General features: G+C 31.4%; 1 protein-coding gene across 1 annotated transcript; it reads right to left on the bottom strand.

The window, feature by feature from the left end:
* Positions 1–2334: 2334 nt before the first annotated feature.
* On the bottom strand, positions 2335–7001 carry LOC108328102 (protein DETOXIFICATION 27). Its single transcript, XM_017561897.2, has 8 exons — positions 6575–7001; positions 5687–6228; positions 5512–5598; positions 5215–5271; positions 3010–3248; positions 2795–2913; positions 2608–2697; positions 2335–2480 (listed from the first exon to the last, which is right to left on the bottom strand). Exons 1-8 carry the CDS (start codon positions 6857–6859, stop codon positions 2421–2423), a joined length of 1479 nt encoding a protein of 492 aa, XP_017417386.1. The 5' UTR covers positions 6860–7001; the 3' UTR covers positions 2335–2420.
* Positions 7002–19770: the final 12769 nt, after the last annotated feature.

The raw sequence follows: 19770 nt of genomic DNA on the forward strand, positions 1-19770 counted from the left end.
AGCGGGTGGAATAGAAGAACAGAAAAAATGATCAATTTCAATTATTTCAGATTGTACATTAGATTTAATTAAGTTATAGTCATATTAACTCTTCACTCAATCTAATCAAATTCCTCTACAATTGTTTCCTTATGTTGTGTAAGTATGGACAAGCTCATGGACTGTTTTTCTATGTACTTTCAATTATTTCATCCAGTATTTCCAATTCTTTTTAAAATTTTAAAATTATTATCTATAATTTAAAATATTTTACATCTCACTGTGTTTTAATAGATTTCAAAATCTGTTAAAATAATTTTAACAGATTTCGAAATTTTTTAAAGAAAAATTTTTTAAACAAATTTTAAATTTTTTTAAAAGGAAACGTAACTGTTTAAAGTTATTTTGGAAATTGAAAATGGGTTAAAATGTTTGGAGGTGCATAGAGAAACAACGCCCATCATTATGCACCCATACAACCCCACTAAAGAGAATCAAAAGAATATTTGGGCTTCAAAGTCCAAAGCCCACTAATAATACAAGTCAATGTATATGCATTTAAAATGAGAGTTATCCCTTACACCACCACACATTACTTCCTGCACCACCACACTTTTTTTAAATTCCAAACCTATCCTTTATATTTTAAAATATCCTACACCTCCTCTTTTTCTCTTCAACGGATGTCGACATCCGTTGAAGAAAAAATTCTTCAACGGATGTGCCACATCCGTTTAGTCTGGGAGTTTTTCATGTATTCTGTTTGTCAAATGTTGGTAGTGAACGTTTTAGGTATTTTAACCTTTATAAATGAGTTGTTTTAAATTGTAGGTAATTCAACTCATGTTGCAGTTACAATTTTTGTACGAACATGCTAACCTATTTTGAGAAATGTTAAAGTATGCATTCTTCTTATGGCGTGTGCTAAAGTCAATTTTAAATCCATTTTTTATTCCTACTTTGTGCTTTTCATGTATGGTTAGTCAACTTTCTTCTATGACTAAGAACTATTACTAATGCTGAGATGGTTAACTGCTCCCTTCTCTCACAACATCGTGCTTATTGCTTAATGTAATCTATTCATGAAACAATGTTTTTTTTCTTCCTTGTGATGTTTGTAGGAACTTGGTGGAATTAGCACTGGCATGGAACGACAAAAGACTTTGCTGCAGGAACGGACGGATGTAAACATCCGTTGGAGGTGAAACGGATGTTGACATCCGTTTTAGAGAAGGGTAAAATTGGTATGGGATGGTGCAGAGAGTATTAGGTAGTGGTGGAGGGAGCAACTGCCATTTAAAATTAGGTTTAATTAAGTTTAGTGCCCGATAAATTAGAAATTTTTTAAGTTCTGGTTACAATTTTTTCTATCTTAACTTTTTAGTAATTTTCAACTGAGTCTTACTGTTTAATTTCTTTTTTAACTGGATGACATAAAATATATTAAGAATATATTAAGAAATGTTAAATTTTATAATTAATGTAAAAATAATATTGTGATTAATATAATGTTTTTATTGTTCTGATCCGGAATGCATTAGATAACAGGTTGACATGTTTTTTAATATTTTTCTTATCATCACTTACAATAATGAAGGATTAAGGATTATAAATAAACTCATTTTTATAATTATTGCTTAAAAAGTCTCTCTATTGATTGAGTATGATTATAGATAATATTTAAATTTTTTAATTGGGTATAAAAACAAAATAAGATATCTACATATTTATCTTATCCCAATTTTTATATCTATCCATTATTCATAATATTTTGTTTAAATTATTAAAGTACTCATAGTTTATTAGATAATTTTATAAGATTATAAAATTCAATTATAAGATTTTAAAATAAAAAAATTATAAAATTATAAAATTAAACCATATTAAATTTAAATATTTTCTTTTTCTTTTTATTCTATTAAATTTTTTTTCTAATGATAAATATTAATGTACTTTGAAGTATCAGTATATATTCATTTTTAACTTTGAATTAAAATATATTAAATAATCAAATAATTAATAAATAAAATAAATATATGTTAGTCTTTGTAAAATGACCAATGAATTTTTGTTTTGGTTCTACAATTTTTTTTTTTATTTTTAATCAAACGCGAAAGTAGTTAACATTAAGAACTTAACAAAACTATTTCATAACTTTTTATGTACATCTTATAAAGAATTAAAAAAGTATTTAAGTCTAATTCATAAAGAAATAGTCAATACACTATTATTAATTAATTATGTTCTTGTTTTATGTTCTAATAAAATGTCTATATTAATTCCTGGAACAAAAATTGACCTTTTGTTCTTGTTTGATTTTAGTCTGCGATCCATATTGAATTAGCGAGTGTAATGTTTTGAGTAAATTGATACTATATTCATATTTTAGGAACTGAAATAAATTGTCGACTTATTACAAATTAAATACATATGCAGATACTTTAGTTCAGTTCATGATTTGGATCTGCCCACTTCGTCATACGCAATTTCGCACTCTCAGCCTGAAATTTTTAACCCACAAAAGACAGCTATTAAGATTAGATAATTCGAAGTGAAGACCATTAACACAATTGAAGAGACAGAAAAACAAACAAAAAAACTAAGGTTGAAGAATGGCCAGAATGTTACCTCCTTGTCCCAGTTGCACCGAATGGTAATGATGCTCAATACTAATGTCTGAGTAGCTGTGCCACCAAAAATCATCCCAGCCCAGATTCCCTTTGTTCAATTTAATTAGCAAATGGTGTAAGAATCATAGGTTAATGCATGTGAAATAACTGCATAAATGTCTAAAAGAGGATAACATTAAGCATACCATAACTCCTAGGTTGAAGACCCACCCCATCAAAAGTCCAAGAGGCACACCAATAATATAGTAGCAACCCAAGTTTATGTATGCAACATATGACTGCCAACCTGATCCTACAGCCACTCCTGCTCAAAATCATCCAAAAAGGGAATAAAGAGAGATACAATTTTGCAGTATTGATATCTGAAATGTGAAAGCTACACTGAAGAGTGATGTGATACCTGAGAGAACTGGCTGAACACTGTTGAGCAGAATTGTGAAGGCTAATAGAAGAGAAAGGTTGTTTACTTGGTCAAGAACAGGTTTGCTATTAGAGAAGATGTAGCCGATTTTATCATGCAATATCAAAATCAACATCCAGAAGAAGAGTCCTATAATAACAGATGTCACCACAGATACTGTAGTAGCAAACTTGGCTCCTTTTCCGTTCCCTGCTCCAAGCTCGTTTGCAACTCTCACTCTGCAGATTGCATTCATATTTATATTGATTCAAATGTGTTGTAGTAATCTCCATTGCATAATTAGTTTAATCTCAAATAAATATTTTGTCAAACACCTTGTGCAATTTTTGTTTTCTCTTAGGAGAAGATTGGTTGATTGTGAAGTAAATTCTAGCTAAGTAAAAATTGAACAGCGAGGTTCAATCCTTGGTGTCACTATTTAGACAATTCCTCCCCCTTCATGCACATTCTCTTTTTTCTCTACAACACCAATATGGACACCAACACCAACAACAACAACAAAATAATTAAGAGATGAAAATGCATAAGATGCATTAACTTCTACTTAATATATGAAGATTATTAGACATTTGTGATGCAATATTTTTTAATTTTTAGTTAATATGAATTTGTAAAAGTAGACATTTTTTTACACATTATTCAGATTCTATCGTAGCTTTGACAATTTTATATTGTGCAATTAACTAAATGTTTCCTTGTAATATAAATGTTGGTTTGGTTGTCGGATTAGTTGTGATATAAATACTGGATTAGTTGTGATATATATCTTGGTTTGATTATAATATATATCTTGGTTTGATTATAATATATATGTTTCTTGGGTAGAGATTAAAACTAGATTGACTGCAAAATAACCTTAAATAACCGACAAATAATATAAATAGAAATATCCATATCCATGAGTAATTGGTAAGGAAAACTTAATAACAAAATATGTGATTCAATAATTACCAACAAAATATTTTCATTAGTACATTTCAACATATTAGTTAAAAATATCAACAAATTGTTGGTAATTTTCAATGAATTTATCAAATAGATAATATCAACGAATAGAACATTTATCAGTAAAATTTACTTGCAATAATTTTGTCGATGAATATTTGACTGTTAATAATTCATCAGTAAACTAACTTTATTAAAAGAAATCTTTTTTATCAAAGAAATGTGATCGTGGATAAATATGATCTTATAATCTTAATCAATGGACATGAAAAAGAATATTAAATATAATTTGTTATATTTATGTTTTTTAAATTTTTTAATAGTTAAAATAAATGTATAATTGATTATGTAGGAAACATATAAACATAATTGTTATTTTTACATTTTTAATTCAAATTTTTGTATACCTCTTTCTTTTATTTCTTCATTTTCACTCTCTTACTTTCTATTCCCACGAGTTTTTCCTATATTATATAATAATGCTGTGGTCTATCATTGAACTTGTGTGCAACAGGATGGTCCAGCCTCCGTATGGAGCAATCAGAAGACAGAAGCAGAGATTGTCACAATTATCAGCTTTTAGGACCATGTCAAATATCTAACATTAAAAATTCTGAGAGTGAGAAAGAAACAAGAAAATAGATAAAAATAAGTAAGGAATGTACTCATCAAGGAATCCATGTCAAATGAGGCAACCTCATACTGCGATGCTCTCCATTTACTACATTCCAGAGACATCCAAATCTGTAGATAGATTCCCCTTCAACACCACGACAAAAGGAAACATAACCTCTGAATAATGCACAAGTTTGGCTTCACTACTTCTACCAAACTTTTTCGTCATTTCATCAGTATTTGCACCACTTCACGATACAAAAGTTTCTATGAATATTGAGACTTAGTCACACCTAAATGTTTTATATTTATTTGATACTTTTTTTAAATATTAAAATTTATTTATTTTTATAATTATTTTATTTTTGTAATATATTTTACTATTGTAATATTTTATTAAATAAATATTATATTTATGTGTCATTTACTCTTAATTACAACTTATCTTTTCTTGATAGAGGGTGATTGGGGATGCTTCTCTATGGTTCCTGAACCTAACCGCATTCTTCTCTCCCTCCATCTATATTTTTATCCATTACAGTTTGTTCTGAGGTACACAAATAAAAACTAAAATACTTGAAAAGAAAAGGGAAAATATCGTGCTGAGATAATAATATATATTACCCTGTTGCAGCAAAGAATGCCAGAGGAATCATCATCTCCAAGCTATTGATGGTCATACTGTCAAAAACAGAGCACATAATTGGCATAAAGCTACGTCATAAACTATTTTGAATAGCTTTTCATAAAATTAATTATATGTGCTTGTTATTATTATAAATAAACATAGATTAACTCTCATTTTTCAAAAATCTTAAAATGAACAAACACTAGAAGTATAAGCTTTTTTACAAAATTAAAAACTAAAAAGCATAGATTAACACTGATAGGCGTTTATATTTACTGATAAAATAAAATTACCATATGGATAAAGCATCCACAGCAATCTCTGCATTCTCAAGGTTCCCGGTCATCACGATCAGAATTTTGTAATACCAATTCTCCAAGCTGCAGAAACAAAGTTCAAAAATTGCACAAGTGAGAAACACAAACATTGACGAGAACAAAAGTTGAAACAGAGAGAGTGAGAGTGTACCAGAGCATGACTCCAGAAGCAGCAGAGAGTTTGACAAACTCCCAAAGCCCAGAGAAAGCTTCAACTGAAAAACCAGACCAAGTTTGAGGGCACCCACCCCAAACACTGTACCCAAAGAGCCCCAACGTGAACACCCACCACGAGAAGTTAATGGTTGCAGCAGCGCCAATAACCCCGAACTCGAACTTGAACACGAACAACCAGCTCACAAACACATGCACCAAGAGCGCCACCAGAGACACCCACGCAATAGGCGCAGTCTTCAGCTGGCACTGCAAGAACCTCTGCAGAGGAAACTGAAACGCAAACGCGAAGTGCACCGGTATCATCCAAATCGACACCGTACCTGATAACTCCGCCAGATCATCGGGCTGCCCCAACAGCTTCAACACAGGTGAGGCAAACAAGTACAGAGGCAAAAGCAAGATACAGCAAATGAAAAGAACGATCCACGAACGCTGCATGTAAACGCCTAACATGTAGTACTTTTTCGCTCCAAAGGCTTGCCCACATAGCGTTTCCAAGGCACTTGCCATGCCCAACTTGTTAAATCACAAAACAAACACAAATTACTGTCTCAATCACCCTTCCTGATACTCATACTAGTTTACTTCGTTACCACCTTATGATCATATTTTGTAATTTTGTGTGTGTGTGTGTATTACTACTTAACGTAAATCTTTATTAAAGAACAACATTGAAAAATGTTAAATAAGTTGTGTCTGATGAATTTTGTGCTAATTAAGTTGAATTCGGTCATAACTTTTGGTTTAAGCAATTTACTATACCGTTTTCTAATCAGAATTTCAATTTTAATTGTGTATCTTAATATTTAGAGGAAACCTTTCATGAAAATTTATGGAGTTGAAACTTGATACTGATACATACCAAGAGACCAAGGTCGAAGCCAACGACGACATTATTGGCAATGGAGATGGCGGCGAGTTCGAGGTCACCTAGACGGCCAGCGAAGGCTTGGGTGATGACTAACATGGAATAGGATGCAACACGGCTAAAAATTGAAGGGCCTACTATGTGCCAAAGCTTCTTCGACTCGATCGAAAACCTTGGTAACAGTTTTTGGTCTTGTTGATCTCTTTCATCTGTCAGAGAGTGATGTTCCAGCAGTGGAAGATTTGCTTCTCTTAATGGTGAATCCTCCTTGCTTGGCATAGCTGGGTAGGAATATGTGTTGGTGGTAAGTGTAACGATTCTGGGGATTCTGAAAAGTGAAAAGCCGAAATTGAAAGAAAATGAAGAGCGAAGGGTAGAGGAGGAGTAACAACAGGTTCTGCAAATATACGGGTTTGCTAACTCTTTTTTTTTTATATGGTATATTTAACATGATTTTAGTAGAAAAAAATATTTTCATATATATATATATATATATATATATTATGGATTCTAAATTTTAAAAGGAAAGGTATTGGAATAACTTTTATTCTTAAAATTAAAAAAAAAATAAGAAATTTTCAAACTCTTACTCACTATCTTTAGTTCCTCTCAACTCTTTCTTTTTTATCTTTCTCACTCTAATATTTTTTCGGTTATCCTTACTATAGTCTCAACTGATAAAATCAGAAACATTCGTCTAACCCTAATTTACCTTCCTTACTTATCCAGTTCAGTCACATAATAACTCGGGACAATGCAATTTGTTGCTCTTTGTTCATTTATTTATTTTTCACTTTAATAACAAAATAATAGTTGTTGATGTTGATTTTTGATTCGAGGGTTGTGTTATATCTTTTTCCTTCTGATTATTATTAAATTTCATTTTTAAATTTTAGAATTAATAGTTTATCTCTAAAAAAATTTGATATTTTGACTATTAAGTTGTTCGGAATTATTTTCCAGAAAAGAAAAATTCTTTAAGTGGAAAGGGTTTTTAGGAGGGGTATGTTATTGTCCACAAAATGGATTTATGAATATAATATTTTTCGCCGAAAATAATATTTCGGAATATACTTTTCACCTTCTGCATATAACAAACCATGTACACATTGCTAGTAAACCTATATATATATATATATATATATATATATATATATATATATATATATATATATATATAAATATATATATATATATATATATAAATATATATATATATATATATATATATATATATATATATAATGAATAATTTTTCTTTCTTTCCAAATTACTCTTTTGCATATGTTTCCAAAATTGACTTGGATGTTTAAAGTGCACAGAGAATGGTCCTTTCATTTCTAAAACACAATAATACAACATATGAAAAGGTCTAGAAACAGGCATCATATGACAAAAGGTCGAAAATTCATATAGCAAAAAAAATGTACCCAATTTTATGCCAATTTAGTCATAGCCATGATTTACTTTCAGTCTTCGGTCAATCTATTTAACACTAAATTCATTCAATCATTTAACACAAAGGTATGTCTGCTATGATTACAAGTTAAATAGTAATTGAGAAATTAAGTTGATAAATCAACTCATTAAATTATAAATATTTCATAAATTAATTAATAAATATAAAATTATTTAAAATATATAAGGTTAAATAATTTTTATAATTTTAATATTAAATTGTGTAAACCAATGTAATTACTTTTTTAATTAACATTTTACATTTCTTGTGTATAACAACACATGTAATCCTTCTAAACTCATATATGTGCCTTCATTTTCTTCATTTCTGAAAACCTACACTTCTTGTGTTTTCACTCCATTTTTGTCCAATTCGAAACTTCTCTCTTCCAACAAACCACCATGCTACACCTCTACCACCTTGTTGCAAGAATCGAGCAAATCGATGTGAGCTCTTCATTCTTCTATCGTGTTGCGTGTTTGCAGTGGCGCCACCACACTCCATGCTGCAAGAACGTTGTAGCACAACTTCCACAAATTCTTGTTAGGCCATTTATCTTATTTACCATTGTAGTCTATCGTGAGTTGTCTAGAATAGTCATCGTTGTCCACTAAAATTATTGTAACAGCAACAAGTTAGTTATATTTGAATTTGTACATGTTAAAAATTAGTATTGGTTATGTTTGAACTTTCGAGTTATTTACACAATGTATCTTTATCTAATAAGTTTAATTTTTATTAATAGTTATGGTTAATTTACACATTTCGATGTATTTACGTAGGCGTTAATGTTTAAAGATACTTTGAATATTATAGGTAGATTGATGTTGGATTTTATTTTTTCACAATTTGGTATAGTTGGTTGTTATATATTTGTAAATGTAGAAGTTATATTTTTCTTTTTAAAAAATAAATAACATTTTATCTTCTTTTTTTGTTTCAAATAACCTAGATCTAATACGCCATTCAGTAAACAATTTGGTTGCTTTGTAGGATCATATAGTACGTTAGTTCTTAGCAACAAACAATGTAGTTATTGTGCAAAAAAAGGCTTTGACATCGGTATTTTTCAAACATTAAATTGACGTCTCACACAACGTCATATGGAGCCCAATGCAATTCACTTTGCGCTTAGCAGTGATCAACGATGTGTCTTCTATGGGATGGAAAGGGTGCGTCAAGTTCGTTGAGCCACAAAATTTCACTCAGCGAATATTTCCCTCTAGAGTAGCACTATAAGTGAGTTGAAATCGGCCATAGTATAGGCCAACATCAATATACGTATTTTAACGTTGTTTAGTGCATAGTCTAACATCTTTATAAGGTTATAAATATATATATATATATATATATATATATATATATATATATATATAAATTATTTGTTTTTTTTTTAATTTTACCATACCTGAAAATCAGAAACCCAATTTTTGCATTCGATATATCCAGAATTCATCTATTCACATTTCAAACTATATCAAAACTAAAAATTAAAGCTATCAATAAAACAAAAGGAAAATAAAGTAAACTATTGTAGCCTAACTCCATCTTTCCAAAAGATATTATGCACATTCTTGCCTTAGCTTCTTGATTGTGGTATCTATTAATGGGGATGGATTGTTAAAGCGCTGCAAAGATAAGGAAACTTTACTATTATTTTTATTCTAATGTTGAAAGTTGAATGTGATTTGTAAGATTTTAAAGCTAAATTATTACCTCAGTCCAATCATCTCTAATTCCTACTCAGATGATGATCTTCATCCATGACATTATGTAGTACCCACATGCTTAGGAATCTGTCTGCTTGTTACATTAAACATGACAAAGAAAATAGTTAAATATGATGGTCTAAATTTCACATACGAAAATTAATAAGTTAAAGATCAATGATTGCCAACCTTAAGACATATTATGTCAATTTGTTCTGCTCTAAGCCTACCCACAACTCTAAACAAATTTGAAACATTTGAAACATAAGTTAATATATCAATATCGTAATGAATTGATATGAAAGAATGTAATACTTACATTTGTAACAAGGATTTCAAGTCAGATTTCATCATACTATGTAGGGAACAAAACCATATAATTTAGGCTTGTTTTGGTATGATCACCATCACTAGCCAATGACTCCTATCATGTACCAACAAATAGTGAGTCTATTAATTAAATGTTGATAAAATTGGACAATATTGAGTAACACATACCCATTAATGTATGGCGCGATGTACAAATCTCTTTTAGACTCAGCCATCTAATGTTGCATATATATGATTGCTTGTATTCTAGTGTGTTTATATTAAAAAATTCATACATATTGCTTGACCTTGGTCCACTATGATAGTGTCCATGTATCTATAACAATAAAGTTAAGTATTTTTATTAAAAAAAATAATAATTTGAATATTTAAAAAGGTAAAGACAATTAAAATTCTTACATGCACCATATTGAATGATTGAATTGTTTAACATTCTTTCTCCACTAACGACCTCTAGTGCATCGTTTAGAGTAATATACAATGGCACATGACACTTAAGGCCAAATACTCTTAACTCTCACTCCAACTCTACGGATCCTTTATTCAACTTGTGTAATTTTTTCATCAACTTGGCTATAGGATCATCATCTTCATGGTTCACAAATTTAGTTTGACAGGATGGTAGAATTGAAAGAAACATTTATAAAATTTATGAATCATTTATTTATAACTTGAACATAAAAATACTGAGAATAACAATATAATACCACTAGTGGGCCATAATATGGCATGATCATAGCCTTAGGCCAAGCTATAAATGTTCCTAAGGCCTCCCCTATGAATTGTATTTCAAAAGTTGGTGTAGACACTTAAGCATGGGGTCTCTGACTTCATCAATTGTCACCCGCATGTCGGTGGGCAATAAAGGAGCACCATGAATGATCTATCCTCCTGCAATTTGTGTTCCCACGGCCATTACGCATGGAGGATACTCATCAACCAAAAACTCATATTGACAAGAGTAGTTAGTAGGATCTACAGTAAAGCATGAGCCTTTGGTGTCCATACCACGTGCAATTTGATCTTCTGTGGAGATGTCCTCCCTTTGTTGTTGGGACATCACTTGAATTTTTTTCTTCAAGAACATTGTGATATAGTTCTTGTTGTTGGAGGCATTCTTAGTAGACGCTCATCCGCTCATTGAATTTTTCTCCCATCTGGAGCTCTAGCTTCCTCAACGCCTCTTGACTCGGGGCCTTTGTGCTTTTTGGTTTAAGGCCAAAGTAGTCTCTCAATCCAATATATCCCCCAACGTCACATACACGACTTAGGTGGTATGGCTTTCCGATGGCTGCTGTTAGGATATCCTCCTAATCTTGGCCACAAATGTACCCTGAGTTTGTTGCTAAACCAACCCATCCTACATATCATAATGAACTTTGATATATAAAAAAGATTGTTACATAAAATTAATATGAATTATGATAATGGGTTAAAATTGTCTACTTACAATTCTTTGTGATATAACTTGAGTCGTTTGTGATGTCATCTGACCATCGAACTTAGTCCCCGTAGTCTTCCATAATTCATACCTAACTGATGGTAGTGTTAGGTTAGGTGACTCAAGACCTAAAATCTCAACACAAGTTTTTTTCATCTTTTTTTCTCTAATAATGCATAACCACCATGTGAGAGTACGTGTGGTGCATCATTAAGTCTTTGTCTCTGCTGGGCGGCTATCCTTTTTCCTACGAAACCATAAAAATTAATAAGTTTAAATCACAAATTAATGTCTTGTATGACTACAACAAAGTATTAATAAAATATTTGTTAGTCCTCAGAATGTAGATGTTTTAAACTGCACTCATTCCTCCTTAGCTATTTTATATTTTGCGCAAGGAGTATCATCCTGTCTAGCACCGAACACATATAAACGTGTAAGTCTAGTCTTAAAATCCTTTCATCGGACTACAATGTGGGATAATATCTTCTTCCTTAATCTCTTAGTATTTGAAATATTAAAATTTTATTGTTGAAAACAAGAATAATGTTAATGATTGAAGTAAACATACTAGAATATCCTGCCATAAGAGATTTTTCTCCACCTCTAGAACGTCATCGCTAGAGGGAATGACTATTGAGACATGTGTTTTGGCCAAAATGCTAAAATAACTTATAAACTTATCTGCATATGGGCCACTAGGTGTACCCTATCAAGGATCAATCTCCACCATCAACCTCTCCATGGAAACCCGGTGGGATGTGACTTTAGGCAACCGAGTCACAAATCTACCATGTCCACTCCTTCTTGATCCAAAGGTCGTCATACGTGTTCACAAAGTGTTAATACAATAAAGTTAGAATAAACAAAATAAATAAATTGTAAAAGTAACAAAAATAATAAAAAAACACTTATTTCTCTCATATGCCTTCGATGTGATCACTTTGAATTGCATGGATTTCATTGGGTACATCATCGATTTTATTTTCAATGGTTCCTGATTAGAAGGACATTCTCTCAAGTATATCTAGAGAGTCTTGATCATCATTTATGTGCATGGTTCTATCTTCCAATACCACTAACCGTTTATGATTCGTTGGATAAGTGACATATAATATTTGTCTTACTTGACTAGCCATAATAAATGGTTCATCCATATAACTCATTTTGTTAAGAACGACCAAAGTGAATATGAAGTCATCTATCACCACACTGGAATTGCTATCAACCCATTTACACTTGAAACTAAAACTAACATAATCAACTTCCCAAATTTCTTGTATTATTCCAAGATAACTCATGAATGTTGTAATTGGATTTTTATCTTTTGAACTGGTAAAGTGTACAGCCTCAGCTTGTAGGGTAACTCCACTATTTTGAACTCTATTTTTATCATCTTTCTCCTTTGAATAGAAATAATAATTGTTTATGTAATAGCCGTCGAAAGTGATTACATTGGTGTTAGGTCCACGAGTTAGTCTCAATAGACTTTCATAAAGAATTGGAATCGCGTAAACCTTTTTCTTAAACCAAGTTAAGAATGATTTGTTATATTCATGAAGTGACCATGTTTCACTCATACTTGGGTGTGCAAACTTTATTTCATCAACGTGTTGTGAAATGTAAGGAATAACATCGTCTGTGTTGTTTAAGATGCACAAATGAGCTTGATTAACTTCTTTTCTACTAACACTTTCAATCTTCACACTTCAAACACCCTTACCTTCACATTTACCTTCATTTCTATTCTTTGGAAGTCCTATTGATTTATAACTTGACCTATAACTTGAACAGAATTAATGGCTTCCTCTGCAATGTAGCGCTCTATAGTCGAAGCTTCCGGTCAAAATTGATTCTTAACATATCCTTTTAAGATCTTCATGTATCTCTCAACTGGATACATCCACCTCAAGAATATTGGCCCACATATTCGAATTTCTATCACTAGATGAACAATCAAATGAACCATGGTATCAAAAAATGAGGGTAGGAAATACATTTTCAATTGTCACAATAATTTAATGGCCTTATTTTGAAAATCATCTAATTGTCGAGGATCATGAACTTTCTTGCAAATGACATTAAAAAACAAACTCAAACGTGTGAGAATACCTGTAACAGAAACATGTAATATGGCTCGAATAACTACGGGTAAAAGTTGTTGCATTAAGACATGGCAATTGTGCGACTTTAAACCAACTAACTTTAAATCTTGCATAGAAACAAGACTACTAATATTTGATGAAAAACCTTATGGACCTTTACACTACTTAAACACTAACAAAAAAATTGTTTTTCTTTTTTTGAAAGAGTGTGACAAGATGGAGGAAGAGATGTACGTCTCACAATGGATTGCAAATGTAACTCAGAACGGATTCCCATGTCAGCCAAGTCTTGTCGTGCTTTCGCTCCATATTTTGTCTTTCATTTTACAGTTAGTAAAGTCCCGACAATACTATCACATACATTTTTTTCAACATGCATCACGTCTGTGAAATGTCGCACATCAAGTTTGATGAATAACCTTGTTGAACCTTTACACTACTTAAACACTGACAAAAAGAATTATTTTTCTTTTCTTGAAAGAGCACAAGCTAGAGGAAGATAGGTTCATATTCCAATGGATTGTGGATGTAACTTAGAACAGATTCCCATGTCAGTCAAGTCTTGTCGTGCTTTCACTCCATCTTTTGTCTTTCCTTTTACCTTTAGTAAAATTTTGACAACACTATCACATACATTTTTTTAAACATGCATCACGTCTATGAAATATCGCACATCAAGTTTACAACAATATGGAAGACTAAAGAATATTGATCGCTTCTTCCAAATATTTTTCTCAATGATCTTCTTTTAATGTTTTTCAAACACAACATCTCTTGGGTTGTTATATTGATTTTGAGTGGTGAGACGAGTACAAAGAGAGGGTTGTCTTTGTATTTCTGTAAACTCAATCAATTATAGTGGATTTCCTTTAACTCAGGTTGTTGAAGAAGGACTGGATGTAGGCTTGTGATACCCGAACCAGTATAAATTGTTTGTATTGATCTTTCTCTACTCTTTCTCTCTTTTTGATTCATTACTTTTTGTTTATTGATTTCAAGAAATCTAAGAACTTATAAAGATTTCGAAAAGATCATTTAAAACGGTTAATCCAATTCACGCCCCCCTCTTGACTTGAGATATAAGGCCTTTATTTTCTTACATGGATATTTTTTGCACTATAGTTTCCATCGAAGGGTTTGACATCGAACTAGGCAATGGTTCGAGATCAATTTGGTAAAAAAAAAGAGGGCAGTTAGGAGCATTAATTACAGTGTTTTTATCAAAAAAGGGGTTGACCTCGAACGAGACAATGGTTCGACATCTATTTGGTTAGGGTGGAGGGGCGGTGGGGAACATTAATTAAAGTGTTGTAACCAACAAAGGGGTTGACGTCAGACTAGCCCATGGTTTGACGTCAATTTGGTGAGTGGAAGAGTGCATTAATTACAGTGTTTTTATCAAAAAAGGGGTTGACGTCGAACGAGACAATGGTTCGACATCTATTTGGTTAGGGTGGAGGGGCGGTGGGGAACATTAATTAAAGTGTTCTTACCAACGAAGAGGTTGACGTCGAACTTGGTCATGGTTCGACGTCAATTTGGTATGTAGAAGAGGTGGAGTTAGGAGCCATAATTATAATGTTGCGAACAACGAAAGGGTTGACATCGAACTAGGCCATTGTTCAACGTCTAATACTCGTATACAAATATCATTTGCATTACTTACTTTGGTCTAAAATTATATCCCTATTAAACATATTAGGATCCATTTTTAAGTTTTCCTGGAGATTTTTCTTTCCTTCAGATTTCAGAGTATTTGTCTTCTACATATAACAATTTGTTGTCTTAGATTTCAAAGTTCATATTCATCTTCAAGACGCATGTATGTATTAATGAAGGTGCACTTTGAAATCCGAAGACAGGAAAATGCGTTTTGGAGGATAGAAATGTGATGAAATCTTACTGAAAGGGGAATCTTCAAAAAACAAAATCCATGGTTCACAATATGTTTAATGGTGAAACATTTTTAACAAGTACCACTATCATTGCATAGTTTGATCTAATAGAGTCTTCATCTAGATCACATGTGGATTGATTCATTTTTTTAAAATTTCTTGAATATGTTTTTTACGATCAGATTTTGGAGCACAATGTTATGATTTCTTTATGTGAAAAACATCTTCAGGAAATTTAAAATATGAATCACACTATGAATTTGACGTCGGACGTTAGCATTGGCCAACGTCAATATGCTTCGTCAATGGGTGCATATGATATGCAATGGAACCTTTGTTCAAATTGACATGCAGAACGACATCGGATAATCACATAATCTGACGTCAATTACCTTCACATATTTCAAAACAAAATCCATTATTATAAAACCTATGCACAAAAATGAAAACCAAACGAGTAAAAGAAGTAAAGGTTATGTAAAATGCAGTTGTTTGAATTCCAGATCTGTTAACTTTTGGCCTCTGGATTTCAACCACACTTTCATGGTTCATAAAAATTAATCATAAAGATGATGAATGCAACTATCAAGACAAGCCTTTCTTTTGTGAACATGAAGGAGTTAATGGAAATCCAGGGACAAAAAATTAACAAGTTTGAAGTTGTCATATTCTCGAAAACTCTTTAGGGAAGCGAAAATTTAGTGAATGAATGTGTAGGTTTTTTAAAGTATCCGAAAATTCTTTTGGAAAGTGAAACTGTGGAGAATATAAGGAGTGTTTCATATTCACTTATTTTGGTATGGACGTCTGCGATTGCCTAATCAGGCGTTATATTTTTACTTAGGAGACAGTTTAACGTCAAACATGGTGATACGTTATCGTTGAATCTATCAAATTAGTACTACTTTACAAGTCAACTTCAGTATGCCATGTTAGTAGTCAATAAAGTAGATAGTGTTAAAGTAACCATAATTCGTTTCCCAACGAATATAGAATTATTTTTCAATGCTTGAATCTTATGAAGACTCTGAAAAGGTTAGTGAATGTTATGCAATGCTTAAAAATAAGAATGAAAAATTATCTTAATGAATTTGATGTTGAAAAATGTCATGAGTTTAAGTAAAGAACAAATGAGAAACTATGAAACAATTATTATGAAATAGGCTAATTCCATTGTTTGTCCAAGATAGATTCATTATTGGTTATCCACAAATTATTGTTCAGATTTCAAATTAATTGAAGTACATTCTCAATTAATTTGAGGGCGATCTTAAAATTAATCAAATTACATTCTCAATCAAAAGTAAGACCTTTCTAGATTATTCACAATGAATTCAACCAAAGTACATTTTCAATTCAACAATCCTATTGTGTTTAATAATGTATATTCTTAAATCTCCTAACCAAATTAAAAATTAATTAATAAAAGTAAATTCTCAATTAATTATTGATGAAATTGTTATCACCAATCAAAGTACATTATCAATTAGTAGCAAAACCTCGTTTAATCATATGAAAATTCCTAAATTCAATCAAAGCTAGAAACCCTTGAACTCATATGATCAATACAAATATAGATTTAAACATTTTATGATGCAAAAATCATTACTTTTAACGTGATTGAGAGATGAAAGTCATAGAAAAAGGATAAATTAAATCAAAAATCAAAAGAAACAAATACATTAATTCAACTTAACCTAAGAATCCATAATGAATTACAGTGGAATAGCTCTACATGAATAAAGTGGAATACATGGTAAAACAAAAGTGAGATGAGTGGTGGATGATTGCTTCTGGTAGAGGAGTCTGAGTGAATGAATAAGTGATGATTTCTGCCTCCCTTGGGTCTCTTTATATAGGCTTGATTGAGCTTGGACTCTGAACATTTTGTTGATAAGATCTTTTATCTTATATATTATATCTTTCAAATATTCAACAGAATTATTCAGTTTTGAAGAATATTTGATAGATATTTCTTATTGATAGTTTCTAATTAAACTAATTATCTTTAAATGTAAACTTAATTGTCTCTAAAATTCCATTTATGTCCTTCTTAATTTTCCAAAATTGCATAAAAGTCCCTGAAATATCCTCTAATTCCACTTTAAATGAATAAAATTTTAACTTCAGTTATACAAATAAACATTAAAATATCCAACATAATTTATGCAACTAAAACTCACATTTTAAGCATCTTTAATTCTCAAACCCGATATATCCAATTATCACAAATTCACTTTAAATCAATTATTTAAGCACAAGAATCTCATCAAAATTTTGAATTTTAAACCATAAATGTGGCCATAAATATGCACACATCACATGGGTTTAACCAACGTTAAAGGACGTCACTTTTTAGGATTTTAGACACGTTTAAGTTAATAACGTCGTACAATAGACCTTTCAAACGTCTAGGTTATTATATCTATTTACAACAATGCCACCGGTCATTTTTAACGTTGGCTTTATCGTTTACTGACATTGAACGCTATAAGTTGTAGCCTTATTTTGCATTAGTAAGTATGTGCATATTACATCTCTTGTTGTTAAGAATGAATGTAATTGATGATTTCTTGGAACATCATGATAATCAGAGATTGAAGTTAGTGGTTATGTTTAGGGTCAGTTTGACTTGTGGTTGAGACTAGAGCCTGAGTGAGTGTTGAATGTACCAGAGTATGTGATTGATGAGCATGAGAGTGAATGATAAGTCTACTTGTTGTACCTTGTAAATCTTGGTTTTATCTACGGATAAGTGCTTCCTTTTGCCTTGTGTGCATTGGAAGGAGATTATCTGTAAGGGAGGGTACAGATGTCCTGTAGGGAAGGCTACAGATGGGCTGTAAGAGTGGCTAGAGTCGGTGATACAAGAGTGAGATGGACTCTTTCCACTATGGTATTATGGTATGGTGATGCTCATGATGTGGTTCATGACTAGGAAATTATGATGGTGGTTTATCTATGATGATTATCAAGGTACTTGAGATGCTCCAGGTTATGTTATGTTGATAATGGTGTTACTATAATGATTATAGTAAGTAGTTAACATGGGTGCTAATGAGTGGATAGAGCAAGGGTCTATGTGCAGGACGTTAGTGATGACATCAAGGGTTATAGATCAAGGATCGATGATCGAAGTTCAAGGATCGGGGATCAAGGATCGAGTAGTTCAGTATGATTGAATTGTTTATGTTAGAGGATTAGGAATGTTATTGTTATTACTATTATGTATGTCGTGTTTGATTATGGTTGATATAATAAGAAGGTATGTATCTTGTTGTGTGTTTGATTATGGTTGGTATAATCAGAAGATATGTATCTTGTTGTGTGTTTGCTTATGGTTGATATAATCAATCTGTGTGTATCTTGTTGTTATGATTGTTTTATCGGTAGCTTACCCCATACATGTTTGTGTTTGTGAATGAAATTATTGGCGATGGCCGTATAATGTGTTATACGTGTGGAGATAATGTTACAGATGTTCGAGAGGTGTGATTGACTCGAGAGAGAATGTGGAATAACCTTGGGATTCATTTAAAGCTATTTTGTTTTACAAAGTAGGACAATATAATTGGAGTATTTCCTTCGTTATTTTATTACTCGAAATAATGTAATTGGATAAGGTTTTCTTTAAGTACATTTCTACGTTATGATAAATTTAAATTCTACCGATTTTTAATAACCCGTGATATCTCATAAATCGGGATGTTACAGTTGTACAGATAGAGAATGATACATGACTTAATTAAGATTTAAGAACTCAATAAGATTAAATGTGTTGGGTTTTGGGTTTCACAACTCTTTACTTAAGCATGTTTACTATTTCATTGATTTAACAAGTTTTATTCATTGTTCCTAGAAGTATACTAATATAATCCTAGATCCATGTTTGTAGTCTAAGACCTAAAAGTATTCTAACTCAAGTGAATTATCCACACCTAATGAATAGGTTTTTGCTTTAAGATTAAGACTTTTTACCCAACTAAAGCATATATATGCATGTTCATCACCTAACAACATTAGATGATTCACTTGGATCTATAAGACGAATTAGCTTTTGCCTAACTTGAGTTATATATGTAACCGATGATTGATCAGTTCATCACACGTGAGATACGAATTGAATTAGTAACATATAAAAAGACATTTATATAAAATAATAAAATAGTACTATAATAGAAGTTTCGAGTGTTTTCATCCAATTCCAACACAAGGAGATACAGCAACTCATGTTGACTCTAACTTTCAATC

This window comes from Vigna angularis, chromosome 10 (assembly GCF_016808095.1).
Source record: "Vigna angularis cultivar LongXiaoDou No.4 chromosome 10, ASM1680809v1, whole genome shotgun sequence".
Lineage (NCBI taxonomy): Eukaryota > Viridiplantae > Streptophyta > Magnoliopsida > Fabales > Fabaceae > Vigna > Vigna angularis.

Coding starts and splice junctions, on each gene's coding strand:
- LOC108328102 (XM_017561897.2), bottom strand. CDS start 6,859: ATGCCAAGCAAGGAGGATTCACCATTAAGAGAAGCAAATCTTCCACTG. Junction 3,249..5,214: donor GCATTCTTTGCTGCAACAGG/GTAATATATATT, acceptor TGCAATCTGCAG/AGTGAGAGTTGCAAACGAGC. Junction 2,698..2,794: donor TCTTCAACCTAGGAGTTATG/GTATGCTTAATG, acceptor AATTGAACAAAG/GGAATCTGGGCTGGGATGAT.